The sequence below is a fragment of the Dromiciops gliroides genome, chromosome 2, assembly GCF_019393635.1.
Source record: "Dromiciops gliroides isolate mDroGli1 chromosome 2, mDroGli1.pri, whole genome shotgun sequence".
NCBI lineage: Eukaryota > Metazoa > Chordata > Mammalia > Microbiotheria > Microbiotheriidae > Dromiciops > Dromiciops gliroides.
This window is the reverse complement of record NC_057862.1, coordinates 654708025-654726032: the sequence shown is the minus strand read 5'-3', so window position 1 is coordinate 654726032 and position 18008 is coordinate 654708025. Positions and strand designations below refer to the sequence as shown.

Sequence of the window (18008 nt, the reverse complement as noted above, 5' to 3'; positions counted from 1 at the left end):
AAAGCCAAAACGAAAATAGACTAACGTGGAAACTCATTATATACAAAAGGAAACCAGACACTGAATATAAATACATATATGCACCCAATGGCTAAACAGGGAAACCTCAATGTACCCTTTTCAAACACTGACAAATTTAACTGAAAAATTTTAAAAAAGAAGATAACGAATAGAATTTTATAAAAGTTAAATATGAAATACCTCTGGCAACTGTTGAATGGAAACAGAAAAAGTATGAATATTTCTCAGCACTCAGGTACATTTACAAAAATTCCATGTGTTAAGGCATAAAACTCTCACAAATACATTAAAAAAGTAGAAACAGTAAATATATATCTTACTGATCACAACACAATAGAATTAATATTTTAAAAGGGCCACTGAAGAAAGGACTGAAAATTAGACTTAATTGTAATTAATGTAATCCTAGAGAATTTAGTGAGTCAAAGAACTTAACAGAGAAAGAGTAAAGAAAATGCCAACAGTAAGAAGACATTTGTGCAATGGAGCCAAAACATCAACAAAAGAAAGAACACACTGATTTATTGGTATTCAACTGAAAAGTCCAGAAAACAAATTTTAAGTCTTCATTTAAAGACCAAAATTGAAATTGTGAGAATTAATGACAAGTTTAACAAAACCTACAGTAAATAATAATAATAAAATCTGGAGCTGGTTTTTAAAAAATACAATAAAATAGATAAACCATTAGGTAATTCAACTCAAAAAAGAAATATCAAAAATTAAAAAAGAATTTAAAAGAAACGAAGAAATATCAGAAAATATTTTGCCCAAATATATACAGACAAAACAGGTAAGAAATGAAATGAAGATTTAATAAAATTCCTAGACTTCAAGAATAATTTAAATAAGTCAGACTTAGAAAGAGAAACTGACCAAGCCATAAATGAACTCCCAAAGAAAGGAAACTTTAGGACACTTCAAAGAGTCCAAGAGAACACTACACCACACCTAAGGAGACGTTCACAAGTCCCCTGGGAAGGGAGGCAAAGGAGACTTCCAACAATGTGGAGATGTGTGTTACTCTTTTGCCATGTTCTCGTTCATTCTCTCTCCCTCTTTCCCTCTCTCCTTCTCTCCCTCTCTCCCTCCCTCCCTCAGCATGAGCCTAATTTCACCTGAACCCTGTTTGTATTTGTGAGTGTGTGTGAGAGTTTGGGGAGGTGTTTGTATTAATAGTTTTCATTGTACAACTTTAGTATATGCTTGTTTCTAAAAGGTAATTAAGTCTGGCCAATCAATATTGACTTATAATCAGTGGTAAAAACATTGCAGCAGGTTTTTGTAAATAAAAATAATAAAAGCTATTTTAAAAAAAACCTCAACTCCTCAAAAGTTACTGCTAAACCACTGAGAGGAAATTTAGCAACCACCTTCATAGAACTCTACCTGCTAGTGCAAAATGAATGTTTGGGAGAGTAGGCCTAAAGTAACTGCTTCGATTGTATGGGATGGGACATCTTCTGTGATCTGCATCATTGGAGGGCATAACCCATCAATAAATTAAAGAAGTCAATAAGAAGCCTTTTAGAATCTTAGATCTAACACCCAAGAAAAAAAGACTTGGTAACATATCTGGTTTTGGTACAGGGAAGGGGAAGGGAGGAGTAAAATGTTATACTGCATTATATGGCTTGTTTTATCATAATAGTCCATATGGATAGACTGTTCTACTTGTATATTCTGAACTTCCTAATTTCACAGGATTGTGAGGAAGTGTTTCCTATCAATGTGGACTTTAATTGTAGTATTCAATTATTCAAAAATTAAGCTCCTTCAACACGCAAAAGACTGCTAGCTGCTGAAGCTACAAAGACAAGAAATAAAACAAGCTCTTCCCTTACCAAACTTCTTTTCTACTGGGGCAGGGAAAAGAATGGGCACTTTACTCAGTGCCTATTATGTGCTAGGTGTGTGCTACTGGTGATTTAAAAATATCTCGCTTGATCCTCACAAGAACCCTGGGTGGAAGATGCTATTATTATCCCTATTTTACGGCTGAAGAAACTGAGGCAATGCGAGGTGAAGTGACTTGTCCAGTGTCATATATTTAATAAGGATCTGATGCTGGATTTGAACTCACATCTTTTTGACTCCAGACCCAGCACTTTTTCCATTATTCTACCAGTTGCTGTTAATGGAGGAATATACTATTGTGCACAGAAAAGTAAATATACAGTAATTTGAGGAGAGAGAAACATTAACAACTGCAGGTATTAGGGAAGAATTCATGGAGGTGATACCTGCAGCTGAGCTATTAAGGAAAGCAAGTATTCTGAGAGGCTGAGATGGGGAAGTACTGTATTCTGAACATGTGGGATGCCTTATGCATACAGAGCTAAAAGATGGAATGTCAAAATAACAACTACGAAGTCAGCTTGCTTGGACATGTGTGTATAATGACTACAATAATGTAAAGGGGGAAAATAGTGAAAGATATAAGAACTCTAATGTAGAGATCAGCTGGAGAAGGAGGGGAGGAGAGAAAGTATTTAACCTAAAAAGGATGGTAAAGAGAAAAACTATTTAAGTGTATTCATCAAACCAGATACTATAGAGAAGCTACAATATAGAAAGAATTATTGTAAAGACACCCAGAAGCTCAAAGGGGACACAAAAATCCAAGAAAGAATACAGGAGTAAAACCCTTAGCCTCAAACGTCTGTATAAAAATGTCCAAACTTTAGGCAATACATAAACTAGAACTCTTGCTACAATAAGGCAAATTAGACCTCACAGACATCACTAAGGTTTGGTGGGATAAAACCTATGATAGGAACAATGGTACTGGATGGATATACCTAAACTCAAAAGTAGTAAGATAGGAAAAGGGCAAGGTGGGGGTAGGGTCTAATAGTATGGTAAGAAAGTATACTCATGTGAAGAAATCCAGAAACTAGCAGAGGGGAAAAGTGGAGAACATTTGGGTGAAAACTTCTTTGTCAACCAAGTATATCACAGACCATCTAGACAAAGTGAAGAAATAGATGACTTGAGTAAATGGATCACAAGCCTGGCACAAAGGCATGATTGTAGCAGTGATGGAGGAATTTGTTTTGCTGGACTATATTTATGTGTTGCAGGGATTTTTTTTTAATTAATCAAGGTAGGGAGCAATATTTGTCAATTTAAAAAATAAAACTTTAATTTTTAAAAAAGTGATGAAGGACATCAATTATCCAGATACCTAGTGGAGCCCTCTGTTAATAACTTCTTGGCCTGCCACTATACTAATTTCATCTTTCAAAAGTGAGGGAATCAAGAATGAAGACATTCTATTTTAATCTGATTCTCACCAATAGGTGAGAACTAGCTGCTTGGGGGTAAATGATGATGACCTTCAAGGAAAGTGACCACTACCTCTCAGAGTATGTGACAGAAATGAGAAAAGTTGGTCAAAATGATATACAGCCTAGATTTTAGGAGAACACATTTCAAGGGGTTCAGAGGAAAGCTAGGTAAGATCCAACGGACTAAAATCCCTCAGGGTAAATTAGCTGAAGAGGAAAAGGAAAGCCAGATATGAAATTCTGAAACAGTAAAAGGAAAAAAATCCACTGAGGTAGAAAAATGGGAATTGTCTTAAGAGACCAATGTGACTACACGGATAACTCACCTATCAACTCTGATTTAGAAAGCATTTATTCAAAAATGGATGCCAGGGAAGACAACAGATGATGAATACAAAAGCATTGCATGATTTTGTAAAAGCAAGTGTCAAAAACGAGCAAAGGCTAAGGGGTAAAGCTAAGGACAATCAAAAAACAGTTTTTTTGTTTGTTTTTTAACTACAATGGAGAAAGGGAAAATACCACAAGGAAAGGACCTTTATGTAGAGTAGATGGACCAGTTATTGACTGAAGGGAGGCAAAGCTGCTTAATTCCTTTTTTGTTGCTGTTGCCTTTGCCAAGAAGAATGACCTCTGGGCTAGAAAGGACCAGACAAAAATGGTTAATAGAGAGTGAGCTGGCAAGACAGGTTGAGAGAGAGGGAGGGGGAGGGAGATGGAGAGAGAGGGAGAAGGAAAGGGAGAAGGAGAGGGAGAGAGGGAGAGAGAGAGAGAGAGTGAGAGGGAGAGAGAGAGGGGGGAGAGAGAGCATGTGTGCACTTAGCTGTCCTTGATAAACTCATCACCTGGCCCAGATGAACCACAGCCTCAGGTTCTGAAAAAACAAAACAAAAACATGCCAAATTTGACAGCTAAACCACTGTCAATGATATTTTTAAAGATAGTGGAAATAAGAGAAGCACTGTAGGACTAGTGTGAAAGGCAAATATTGAAATTTTCAAAAATGGGAAGAAAATAGAATTGAGAAACAAGTCTGTAAGCATGGTTTAGATGGATTCCTGAGAAAATGCTGTAACGTTATTAATCACTAGTGACCGTCCAGATCAAGAAGCAATGATCAAAGACCCATCATTGTTTCATCAAGAACATGCCACAGCAGGCTACTTATTTCCATTTTTTGGAGAAAGTAACGAACTTGGAGCTCAAGTGTAATAGTAAAGCATTTGGTCAAGTAAATCTCAGGCTATTCTTGTGGGAACATATAGGAATACAGACTACAATTAAAGGATTCAAAACTTACTATAAAAGCCAGGCTGAAAGAGAATTCATTAACAGTTCAAGCAAACTGGGCAGGCATTCTACAGTCAGGTATAACAGTAAACTGCTGGGTCCTGAGCTAAGCATTTTTATGAATGACTTGGATAAAGACAAAGAGAGCACGTTTATTAAACTAACAGATATAGTGGGGGATAAGAGGTGGTGTTCAGTTGTTTCAGTCGTGTCCGACTCTTTGAGATCCCATTTGGGGTTTTCTTGCTAAAGATACTGGAGTGATTTGCCATTTCCTTCTCCAGCTCATTTTACAGATGAGGAAACTGAGGCAAAGAGGGTAAAATGACTTGCCCAGGGTCACACAGCTATTGTGTGTGGGTTCAGTTGAACTCAGGAAGATGAGTCTTTCTGACTCTACCCAGAATGGGGGGGGGTGGATGGGGGTGTATGTGGGAATGAGGGTGGGGAGGTGTTAACAGTAGATGACAAAGCCTGATATGCTCCAGCACTGAGCTGAATCTAATGATTTGAAATTCAATCTAGAGACATTCAGTAAACTGACTTCATGTGACAGAGGCGTGCCTACTACCTCAAGCCTCCCATACCACCTCTCCCCTTACCCTTTCTACAGAGAATCTCAACTTTACTGTGAAAAAAGAAGCCAAAGTAAAAGAAACAAGCCGTTCACAGCAAACTCTTTCTCCTCTAGTCTGCATCTCGACAACATCTCTTATTCTCTCCTCCCTCATTCCAGTATCTGATTAAGAAGCCAGAATCCTTCATCGTACTACTGATCCCATTTCCACCAACCTCTTCCAGCAGATTACCCCTCACAATTATCCCATCTTCAATCCCTACTGCCTAGAAACACATCCAGATGTCCCCTATCTCTCTTCCCTTTCAGTCGAACTCCTAGAAATATTTTCTACATTCAATGCCCCTTTCTTGTCATCTCCTTCACTTCTCAACTCTTCCAATCTATCTTCTGACTTCATTCATCTAAAACTACTATCTCCCAAGTTACCAGTGATATCTTAATTGCCAAATCTGATGGATTTTTCCTCAATCCTTGATACCTCTCTGACTGAACATGATTTATCACCCTCTCCCTTCTCCTGGAGATTCTCTCTGCTCTGCCTTTTTGTCACACTGTCTATCTTGATTCTCTTCTTGTCTGTTCCTTCTCAATTTCCTTTGCTGGATCATCATCCATACTGAGTGAGGAAAGGATGGTTAAATGTCAGCAAGAACGAGGACTTAAGAAATTACTGCACACAGCATTTAAGAGACCATTGGTAACTTTTGAAAGAATAATTTCAGTAGGGGTTAGACCAGAAAGCGGGATTTAAAGGTTTAAGAAGTATGTGGTAAGTAGAGCAGGGGCGGAGGAAAGGCAGTAAGTTACCAGAACTTACAAAACGATCGGCTCCAAAAAACCTCCAAATAATGCCATAGAACAATTCCTGGAGCAGCAGAACCCACAAAAGAATGGACTGAGCTTATTTTCCAGCCAAAGACAGCTTAGAAGGTCAGCAGGTGGGGGATTCTGTGATGGGGCAGGAGTAGAACCCAACCCCATGGTCAGGCTGACATAGACCCAGTCCCAGGCAGGCCTCGCCAGAGAAAGAGGACCCGACCTGACTGCCCCCCCCCCCACCTCTGAATCAGCTGCAGCACCTGTGTCGTCTGGAACTAAGCTTACAGTCTGGTGAGAGGGCTCAGTAGTTGGCCAGGGGGAGATTACAAGGGTCTCTACTGGTGCTGAGGCAGAACTTGGTGTTTCACCCCTGCTGGGAACCAGGAAGTAGGCTTGAGTGGCAGTGACCCAGGTGGCGGAGGGGAGCAGGCTCGTCAGAGCTAACAACCACAGCACAAAGTTTTGCTGCCTGGTTAATTAGCAAGTTGGCCTGGGGTTATCTACGGACCAGAGAACAGGCCAGGCAAGTGAAGAACCTGCCCCTCCTTAAATCATACCACCTGGGACCCCCTGAAGCTTGGGGCAGTGCATTCTGGAAGTAGTGCCCCACTTTAAGAGGAGTTAAAAGTCAAGTAAAAGACTGTCAGGATGAGCAGACAGAGAAAGATGAGGACCATAGAAAGTTTCTTTAGTGACAAGGAAGATCAAGGTACAGCAATGTCAGGGCTCCTACATCCAAAGCTTCCAAGAAAAATATGAATTGGTCTCAGGCCACAGAAAATCAAAAAGGACTTTGAAGATAAAGTAAGAGGGGTAGAGAAAAAAATGGAAAGAGAAATGAGAGTGATGAAGGAGGATCATGAAGAAAAGCAGAGCCAGAGAGAATAGACCACTCTTTTAAGAAGGCTGGCAGTAAAAGGAAAAAGAAATAAAAGACAATAACTTGATGACAGGGTCAAGTTAAGGTACTTAAAATATAAGACAATTGGGAATGTTTATAGACAATAAGAAAGAAGCCAGAAGAATGGGAAAAGAGGCATCTAGATGGTAAAGTTGATAAAACACTGAGCCTGGGGGCAGGAAGACTCCTCTTCCTGAGTTCAAATATAGACTCAGACACATACTAGTTGTGTGACCCTGGGCAAGTTACTTCATCCTGTTTACCTCAGTTTCCTCATCTGTAAAATGAGCTGGAGAAGGAAATGGCAAACCACTCCAGTATCTTTGCCAAGAAAACTCCAAATGGATTCACAGACAGTTGGACAGGACTGAAACCAATGAAAACAAAAACAAAAAAAGGAGAAAACTGAAGTTGAGAAATGAGGGGGCAAGCTCCTACCAGAGGGGAGCAAGGGTACAAAGAGGGTTGGCCTTGACAAATAAAACAACATCTTCCTCAGAGCCTGCCAAAAAAAGGAGAGGAGGGTGAGTGAATAACTATAAGGGTCCTCTCAAAAGAAAAGCAGTGGACTACATATGCTGTCAGACATGGTCTGTGTGCTGGTCTGTTCTGCTTAAGTGTTTATTATGAGAGAAAGTTAACAGAGGGAAGGGGTTATTGAGAAACGACAGTAAAGTATTAAAAAAAGCAACAAAATATTTAAGACATGGGGGATATGAGTGAAGTCTGAAGTAGGGAAGACTCATAATGATATGGCCTATGTTTTTCTCAGAAGATAAGGTCATCTCCGGAGGAAAAAAGGGATGACAGAAAAATAAGGGGGATGGCAGAAAGAGGACACCTTTGGTATATTGCTGACTTACTTTATAAGTCAACAAGATAAATGAATCCCTGCTATCTAGGTACATGTTATAACTCTTCAGTACAAATTCCTTGGAATAGGGGTCTTCTTATATCTCCAGGCTTACAACTATGCCTTGCACATAGTCAGCATTTAATAAAACCAAATTCCCAGAGCTGAATATTTAACACATACATTTTAAGGGAACTCATTTGGATTATCATATATGTATGTAGCTTCAGATCTTTCTCCACTTGGCTTATAATTCAGATGATTTCAAATAATCTTTATTTCTTCACCCTTCACACAAAGGAGTTAACAGCATCAATCAAGTCTTGATCACAGCTAGAATATACAGCCATCTTGGAAACCATCTATGCCAGGACTGATTTCAGAAAAAAACCACTTTGTTGTTGTTGTTGTTGTTGTTGTTGTTGTTTTTTTGGGGGGGCCCCAGCAATGGGTGTTAGGTGACTTGCCCAAGGTCACACAGCTAGTGTCAAGTATCTGAGGCTGGATTTGAACTCAGGTCCTCCTGAATCCAGGGCTGGTGCTCTATCCACTGCGCCACCTAGCTGCCCCCCCCCAAACCAACTTCTTAATAATTAAAGTGAGATGGCTTTGGAAGCAATGGAGGTCTTCAAACAGAGACTGGGTGGCCCCTTGTCAGGAGGAGAACAGGGAACATGCATTTTATTAAGCACCTACTCACTATGTGCTGGGCATTGTACTGAAGACTTTACAGATCTTTTCTCATTTACAGTGGGGACTCCTTTTAAATATGGACCAAACAGACACCGCCATCCTTTACAACTCTCAAATTCTGTGACTTTGCCATTCTATATTGTCCCAGAATATTCTTCAAAAAACTTTTAAAAAGTGCTCAGAAAAGTCTAGAAAAGTAACGAAAACTCCAAGTCAGCATGGTTTTAGTTCTACATTTTTTTCTTTTTTGAGGGCTTTTTATTGTCGGTAGTTTACATTTATTCAAGAAGCAGAATCCATCTAATCCAGCCCAGATCTGAACAAGAATCTTTTTTACAACACATCTGAAAAGTGTCCATCCAAAGTTCACTTGAAGAACTCCAGAAAGGGAGGAACACGTTACCTTATGGAAGGTGATCAATTCATTCTGGGCTCTCTCTCTCTCTGATGGTTAAGAAATTTTTCCTACCATCAACATCCACTCATTGCTCCTAATTGACTTCTGGGGCCAAAAAGAACTCGGCTATCCATCTTCCTTATGACAGCCTTCCAAATACTTGTCTTCTCTTCTCCCTGTTAAACATTCCCACTATCTTCAACTCTTTATATGGCATGAACTCAAGGCTCTTCACCATGTTACCTGTCCTCTTCTGGACACTTTGTGGGGGGTGGCAGGTTAGGCCGCTTATCAATAGAATTCCTAAACTGAACATAATACTTCCAATTTAGTCTGACCAGGACAGAGTACTCACAGGACAACCCACCCCCTCTTAGTCCTGGACATCCCTCTCAACACAGCTTAAGATTAGATCAGCTTTCTTGGCTGTCATATCCTACTGATAACTCATATTAAACTTGTGGGTGCACTAAAACCACCAGATCTTTTTTAGATTAACTGTGTCTTCATACAGGATGCCACTAACCATCTCTTCTTCCTCTGATCCTTACTGATCTCTTACTTACAGATCATTTATGTTGTACACCTTAATACTCCTTGGAGAATAAGTAGTTACTATCTCAAAGCACCTAGTTCCTTTCCAGTGCTAAGGGATCCTTCTTCCCTTTCTGTTCTGCATGACCTTTCATCCCACATACCCCCATAACTGAGTTCCTGACACAGGTCTGGATTTCCTTCTTCAAGTAAAATATGTTTATGAAGAGAAAAAGAGATGGATGAGTCATATACAGGATAAAAGATGGGCAGACATGTTGTACTAGTACCAACAAAATATTAAAAGTATCAGAAGGTGGCTTCTACTACTGGAGATAAATCCTCTATGGATTTATGAGAAATGAGGGGAAAAAAATCATACAAGACATAGCCGTAAGGATGGATAAATACCTGGACCAGTGGTATTAACTATGATGAGATCACAGATACATTGAAAAAGTGAAGTTATTCCAAAATTATAAATTCTTTGAAAGCAATGAATATTTTTGTAAGTAAATGTAACTCCTTCCCACTTGTATTAAGTACTTTGAACACAAGATCTCCTGTCTGCAACACACATTATACATCTATGTAATATTTTATCCCTCAATACACAATGCACATCAATTCAACCCTAAAGAAGTCGTGTTGAATTCTAATTTTTTATATGTTATTCTCAATTCTCTTAAATCAATTCACAACCCTACTAAAGACTGGATATTAAGTAAGCTAAATTCTTCTGACAAAAAGCTGTCAGTGGCTGTGCTGTGCTAAGACCCAAAGAGGTAACGATGCTTTCTTCCTCTCTGAATTTGCTGGTTTATTGCCTAAAATGTTTTAAGCATCTTGGGTTGCCAATTAGATTGTCTTTGGAAGGTTCTTGGCCCTTAGGGCCATTATGCTTAATATTGCTAGACTGGGAGCACTCTCCTTTGGCAAAAACATAGGGTTTTGTCCCTACACTCTCATACATGAGCTGCTATCCTAACAGCTCATCTAAGGAAGAATAAATAAAGCTGTAACCAAGCTTTACAAAAGAGAAGTATACAAAGAGAATCTTTAAGATTTAAAAGCTACTTCTAGAAAGTAAACCTTTTAAGCCAAGAATTATAGTTCAGTTTTTAATTGGAGGAAAATGAACAGAAATCCTAGGCTAAAAAAGGAATGATGGGATCAGGTCACAACTGATGAGGGCTGACTCAACATTCACTCAGTCTACTGCCATGCAGGAGCAGTGTGGCATCCTAGAGCACTGACCTCAAAATCAAGAAAAACTGTTCAAATCATAGCCCAGACCCATAAGCTTTCTGTGTTGCAAACACCTCAGTAAAACTAAATTGCAGAGACTGCAGAGCACTGCTACAGGAAAGGGAATTCCTCACTAGGAGTCTCCTACAACAATGACATCACAGGTCTAAAAAAAAAAAAAGCCAAAACAAGGATACTACACAGCATTTAATACCCAATGGAAAAAAACCCACACTAGGACATTCTGAATGCAAAGTATTTTAAATAATGAAATTAATTTTCCATCATGCAAAATTTTAAATCAGGAAGGAGTAGCCACATGGGGATACACATAAGAATATCATCTTAGTCATTCTTAACCTCATGCATTTTTTTTATAGACTCAGAATTGTAAAATGTAAACATGACTGTATAAAGCAGCTGAATACCGACTTTCTAAACACCTGCTTTCTTTTCAAAAGAGGCTCTCTTTAAAAAAAAGGATCATTAAAAGCACAGGTCCACTCATATTCTCCTATCTATTTGAAAAAGCACTATAATCTGAAGGGAAAGAACTGATAAATCTTGAGAAGCTTTTAAGTTAAATCGACCAAATCTATAATTCTGCGTATATACTTGAAGCTTAAAATTTACTATTTTAAAAATGTTTGCAACCCACAAGGAAAGTATATGCAAAATGTTCTTCCTGATCTCAAATAGAATATTCTATTGTCCCCTACCTACAAATAAACTCTGTTAGGACAGTACTCTCACTCGTATAAAACACAACCACTTAAAGGAACTTTTTACATTCTCCGTTGGCTGCCTCTTTATTTGCAAGGGCTACAGTCTACTCAACCAGTGCATTGTTATCAGTAAAGAATGAGACTTCTAGAGACCTCACCCTCTCATGGCACCAGCAGAGTACTATAATTAAGACCAGTTAGGTTTTCCCAATAAATCCCCAGATTAAGTCTGGGTGCACTAAGTGACAAGTTGTCTTCCAAGAGAGCTACTCACTCCAGAGCTCCTCTGCACTGAAGTCAAAACAGGCCAGTTTGTTTACCTGATAAGCCAGAGGGCAATGCCTATCTGTTAGGCCTGCTGTTCTCTGATAAGGAGAGCCTTGCTGAACTTTCTTTTTCTTCACTTAAGTATTTAACCAAATACACATTTGTGGCACATTATATTTTTGAATAACTATTCAGAAGTCTTTATGTAACTTTGTGAATTTATTGTTGTCACCATATGGCAAAACTCAGAAAGTTTATGGAAGACGCTGAGGCAGAGTACTAATGTTTGAAGGTGAAGAAGTAACTTCATAATTTTATCCTTTTTCATAGCCTCAACAATTTCGCCTACCTCCTTTATTTCCCCTCCAGTGTTATCTCTAACAGTTGACTTGGAAAAAAGATAGGTTCTTCCTCAGTCTCCTGCTCCTTTCCCAATTCTTACTGACAACCTGATCTACTAAAAAAAACCCAAACACATTGCATACATCTTTTTTCTGCAACAAACTGTTACGAAATCCTGCCGATTCCTTCTCCAACAATTCTAGAATAGATTCATTCCATTCAGTCTTCGGATGAAGACCTTGTCCATCTATTTCACTTACAGTAAGTTTCCGTAAGCTATTTAAACGCTGCAAGGAGGGGGATGGGCGATGGGGGATGGCGGGCGGGGGGGGGGGGAAATCCACCTTCTACCACTGAAAGCCTCAAGCTCCCTTTGGATACTCTACAGAGGATCCCCTTCCTTTCCGGTTCTAGAGTAAATTCGAGCTTCTTGTCATCCCTTTCAGGGCCCCGTACCAGCACTCTCCACCCTTACCTGCATCTATTTTCATTTCCTTCTAAACCCCCCAAAGCCCCACTGCCTGTTGCATAACTGCATCTCCTATATTTCTGCCGCCGCCCCCCCCCCCCGGGTTTTCCTGGCTACCTCCTCACTCTCCTCTTCCAAGCCCAGCTTCACCGCCCCCCCTCCCCGGGCCGGCTGCCCATCTCCCACCCGGCTTCTGTTGATGGAGAGGGGCTGCTTAAGGGCAAGCATCGTTTCCCCCCTCTCAGATTCAGCTCTCGCAACTGCAGAATCTCACGCTTGAAGTCACTTCTGATCAGCGCCCGGCACACAGTAGGCGCTTCGTAAATGCTCCTCTGCCTAGGCAGCACCCACCGCCCGTCCCCTTTCTCCGCCCCCCCCCCGCCCCAACACTTCCCCTGCCCCCACAGGCTGGATATTTTCAGGCGTCCAGCAAGGAAGCCCCCACGCACGAAGCCGCACGCCCGCAGCCCACCCCCACTCCGAGGGCAGGGGATGCAGAAACGGGCCCGGGAAGCCGTGAGGCCCGGCCGCCGTCCAGGCCCGGGATGCGTAGCCCCCTCCTTACCTTCAGGACTCGGATTCCCCCCGGCCGACGGCTCGCGGCGGGAGCCTCAGGCGGCTCAAGGGGGTCCAGGGGGCCCGTGGGCCCCGGCTCCACCTCCCCCATCCGCAGCGGCGGCGGCGGCGACGGCAGCGGCTGGGAGAGGAGAGAAACGACCAGCGGCGCGACCGACGAACGGCGCGAGACGCAGCGCGCGAGACCAGGCGGCGGCCCCGCCCCCGCGGCTCCCTGCGCAGAGCCCCGCCCCTCCCCGCCGCCCCGGCCCGGCCCGGCCCGGCCCGGCCGGAGCGCGGATCGGCCTGACTCCCGCGGTCTGTATGGGCGGGCGGGGCCTCGGCGATGCAGCGGGGCTCGGCCTCTGCTCGGCTGCCATTGGCCGAGCGCGGTTCTGGTGATTGGGACGGGGAGGGAGAGAAGCTTATGCTAATGACGCCCTGTGACCCCGGAGTCGGGGAGTCGGGGAGCCGGGAGGCGAAGGCGGCACGTGGCAGGTGGCGCCGGCCCCCGGGGCCGCGCCTGGCATCTCTCCGGCCCGCGCAGACGTCATGGAAGGGCGCAGCAAAGGTCTTTTTCAGCCTATTCAAATACCTGCCCCCGAGCGTGCTAGGCAGCCCGGCCACCCCCGGGGCCCCGGGCCCCGCGGCGGTGGCAGCAGCCGCAGCAGCCCGGTGTTGTACTCCTCCGGAGGGGGTCTATCCACTCTGGGACGTGGGGTTGTTTGGGTCATTTCTCCCTGGGGTCGCACCGTTTGGGGGCAGATAAGCACTTGCTTCGAAACTCCCCTTCTGATTGCACATTTCCCTACTTCATTAAGTAGGAGCACCAGAGCTCTCTCCTGCCTACCTCGTTAATTCCTCCTATATTTATCTCTCCGAAAGCCTCCCCTTCCCAGGTTTCTAAGACCTTGTCCTCACATAGGTGCTAATGACTCATCCTTCAAAAGCGGCTTGTAAAGGATTTGACAGCAAGAACCATTAATCTCCGGAGATTTATATAATTAGTAAATATAACTGTCACCAATTTTCTCTTACTACAGGTTTTTCTGCCTCATACCACCTATAATCTGTCTGAAGGACTGAGAATAGACCAGCTTTTAAAAATGTCTTGGTTAATCTTTTTCTTTACCATCAGCTACAGATCTCAAAGCATCATTCCCATCCCTCCCAAAGGGTCATTCCTCATAACAAAGTATTGGGGGAGGGGAGGGGCAAGAACTGGACGGGGCAGATTCAGCAAAACACACCAAGACATTTTTGACAATTTAGGCTACCAGTTCTTTTCATTTCTGGCAGAGTACACAGTACTGGAAATGAACTCATCCAACACGATCCCTGGATAAATCACGTCTAAAAAATACAAATTTACCTTTACAACTGCTCTATTCACTTAATCACATCTCCATAGTAACCATTTCATAGAGGCAGCCAGGTGGCAGACTGGATCGATCCATGGGTCTGGAGTCAGGGGACCCGAGTTCAAATGTGGCCACAATCACTAACGGTATGACCCTGGGCAGGTAATTTCTGTCCTAAGTGCTTATTCCCTCCCCTTATTTCTTCATATTATGTGGAAGATGAAATGTATGAGAAGCACCACATATATGAAATATCAGCTATTATTACTTTCATTTGATACCCTCTCAGCCTAATAGGCCAATCTCATTTCAATCAGATACAAAGTGTGGCCCTACATAAAAACTGTTCTCAATGAAAACAAATTTGAAAAGATTTCCATTAGGTTGTGGTTTTTTTCCCCTTGATGCTGAGATCAAACAGAAAGACACTATTCAAATTCCAGCTCTGAAAAGTTTAGGCTACTTTCAAATGGAAAGGAAAAAAAAAGACAAGAGACAGGTGAGCTCCACATGCAACTCTACTTCTACCCTCAAAAGGAGGAAAAAGGAAAAGAGGAAGTTCTCTGATGAATTGCGCCCACACATACATACACACCCCTTTGAAACTTCACAGTCAAAGGTGCCCCCATCCTCTTAGTCTCCCAGGTTACATGTTTACATCATCCTTCACTCTTCACTCTCTTCCCACATATGCCCTCATTGACAAATCTCATCCACGATCCTCATCTGATCCCTTCTTACTCAGCCTTCTGAGATCTTGCCAGAGGAAGCTTCCCTCAATCCTCTACATACCTTCCAAAGGGAATTTTCCTAGCACAGGCCTGATGCTTGCTAGTGCACAATTCAAACTCCAGCGACTTCCTCTTACCTTTAGGATAAAAAAGCAGACCCAGCCTATCTTTCTAGACTCCTCTTCCCACCTTCCTCAGTCTAACTAAACTGGCTGCTTTCTCATTCCTCACACTGTCCATTCACATCTCCCAGCCTCTGCTCTGGCTGTTCCTCCTACTTCTTTCAGAATTCAACAAATAGCCTTTACTGATCGTCAGTGGAGTGCCCTTCCTCCCCAAAGGACTTGACTTCTTTTACTTTGTAACAATAATGAGCACGATGAGAGTTAGTAGTTGTAACGCACTTTCAGGCTGCCACTGTGCTTTTACACATCACCTCAGTGTACTCAGATTTATCAGAGGCAGTGTAGCGGAGTGAAGAGCGCTAGGAAGACTTAATTACAAGCTCTGTCCCTTTACCACATACTGGCCCTGTGACCCTGGACCTGTCACAACGGCAGAAGCTTTCTGGTATCAGTGACATCACAGGTCCAGTCCCTCTCCTTATACTTTTACGTGTGCTGTGAGTTCCTTCTTATCTTTTTATAACCACCCCCTTCCCCTGTCTAATAGTACCAGCACATAGCACTTACAAATAAATGTCTGTTGATTGATTCCCTAGTGAGGATTTTCAGAACAAGTATGAGAATGCAAAGTGATGGGAAGACATAAATGGGTTGTAATCAGCAGCAGGAGGGAGTACATACATCAAGCTCCGTGGGTACAAGGACCACTTTTCATCTCTGTATCCCTAGCCCAAGTACAGAATCTTGCACACAATAAGTATATTTATTGAAGTTCCAACTTTCAAAAGTCTGGAAATCTCTAAAGACATGAGGATTTCCCTTTACTTCTTTGATCAGATATCACTGGGACCACAGAGAGGAACAATGTAATTAACAGAAAACCAAGGACCAGGTAAAAGCTTGGGTTGTAGTCATTTTTCCAAAATTAAAAAAAAAAATCTGTTTGGGACGTTACTAAACGCAAGTCATGATGAACATTCACTTTGGAGGTTCTTGGGTTGTGGATCAAATGCCATAAGATGCCATTATTAACCAATGTGGACTTAATATCAAACCTCCACTAACACCCTACTGTGATACCCCATTGTGGTTCTGAGGGAAGCCTGAATACTCAAAGGCTAGTAAAAAGACCACAAGTTCTTGCCCAACTGAAAAGGTTTCAGGGATAATCCAGTAATGGACTGTATTAAGGACTAGCCTACTGAAGTTCAGAGAGCTATCAGGGTTAGCTGCAGAGCAGTGAATTATTTAGCCACAAAAAAACTTTAAAATGTTCTGCACCAGAGAAGGGAGTACCCAAACCAAAATAAGAGATTCTAGAGGCAATATTTTTTAAAAAACCAATGGCACTTTTAATTTTCCTTCCTCCTAAAAAAATCTGAGCCAGTAAATATAATTAGTATCTCATATATTTGCCCTGAAAGGTCACATTAAGGGCAAGACCTTTTTTCTGGAGAGAGCCAATGGCTAAGACTATCTCTAAGAATAACTATCATGAGTAAACATGGAAAATTTTGTTTTCTCCCCTCTTTGGGGAGAAAGTAAACACTACATTAAGATCAAGGCAAGAGGCTTGTCCTGTCTTCTTTCTCCATTTCTATCCTAGGTTTACACTACAGGACAACCAAGGAAAACCAGGGTAAACACCAAAGAGTTTGAGGCGATGTTTAGCAGCTGTTGAGGGCAAAGATGCCTTTACCAACCCTATCCTATAAAAGCTAGAGTTAGCTTTTTTATAGTTAATGGTTAAGGGTCCTATGTGCTTCCATACCTTAAAGTTCCAGCAAGACAGTTCTTCCATGGCTTAGAGACATGTAAGCCACAGAAAACTAATAGGCTTTGGAGTTGAATACAGGAATTTAAGGCAAAGAAAGTATTTTTCAACTAATAAAATATAGGGCTGAATGAACAGGTAAAAAAACAGGAGATAACATGCTTAAATATTACTCAACATTAGCTGTTTAACACAACAATTATGTTTATATGTTACATATGAGAATTATATTAATGAAGTTTTGTCCCCAGAGTTAGAGCATAAATGTGTTACTTCAGAGTTATGTCATATCTGTAATATTAATTTTGCTATAGGCACTTATGCATCATTTCATAAGACCATAGAGAAATATTTTCTAAGTTTCAGTAAACATAAGCAGCAATATTTAAGACTAGGGTAGATTTTAACAGCTTTCAGGAAAGATGATTTGCAGAAATGTTGCTTATTGAAACTGTGCCAAAGGGCACTTTCAAATAAAACAGACAACTTACCAGAGGCAGTATTACAGAGTAACATTTTAAAGTCTTTTTCTTAATAAGGGGATCATCTCTGGAAACAGCAAAGCAATAACCTCCTGAAGCTGCCAGATTGGTTATTCTCAGATGCAAGGAAGACAGTGTATAAAAAAAGAAACCATATAACGCTGGTCAAGCCTTCCCCTTGGCTAAACAGAACCGAAAACTTCACAAATGAGTCCCCTAACCAAAGCCCCATGGCCATCAGGATATAACATAACAGTTTGCTAATTTGTGTTCGTGTGGGTACAACCTATAGAAACAACAGACAAAAGGTCAATACAGAATTAAACATCTCTAGAGTGGAATTTATGCTGGGTTGAAGATGTTTGCACTTTCTGCTTACCTTATATTACTCAGGCTCAATGGTACTTCCTAGTTTAACTGTTCAGGTTGCTATCTCTGATGAAGTTTCTTCGATTTTGAAAAGGAACAGAGGTTGTAACTGAGGATAGTTGGAAGAGAGTTTAAAAACCCACCCTGATCTTCTGATGCACTTGTAAGAAGCAGCAAAGCAG

At 41.6% G+C, this 18008-nt stretch overlaps 1 protein-coding gene across 2 annotated transcripts in view; it reads right to left on the bottom strand.

The window, feature by feature from the left end:
- The window catches only part of PHLPP2 (PH domain and leucine rich repeat protein phosphatase 2), an 88593-nt gene extending 75405 nt beyond the window's left edge, over window positions 1–13188 (bottom strand). The window contains exon 1 of one of the 2 annotated variants that reach the window (XM_043986830.1): window positions 12995–13188. In XM_043986830.1, coding sequence (XP_043842765.1) covers window positions 12995–13096 — 102 coding nt within the window. In that variant the 5' untranslated portion in view covers window positions 13097–13188. The remainder of the gene's footprint in view (window positions 1–12994) is intronic. The other variant, XM_043986831.1, reaches the window with a different exon arrangement.
- Between the last annotated feature and the right edge of the window lie 4820 nt (window positions 13189–18008).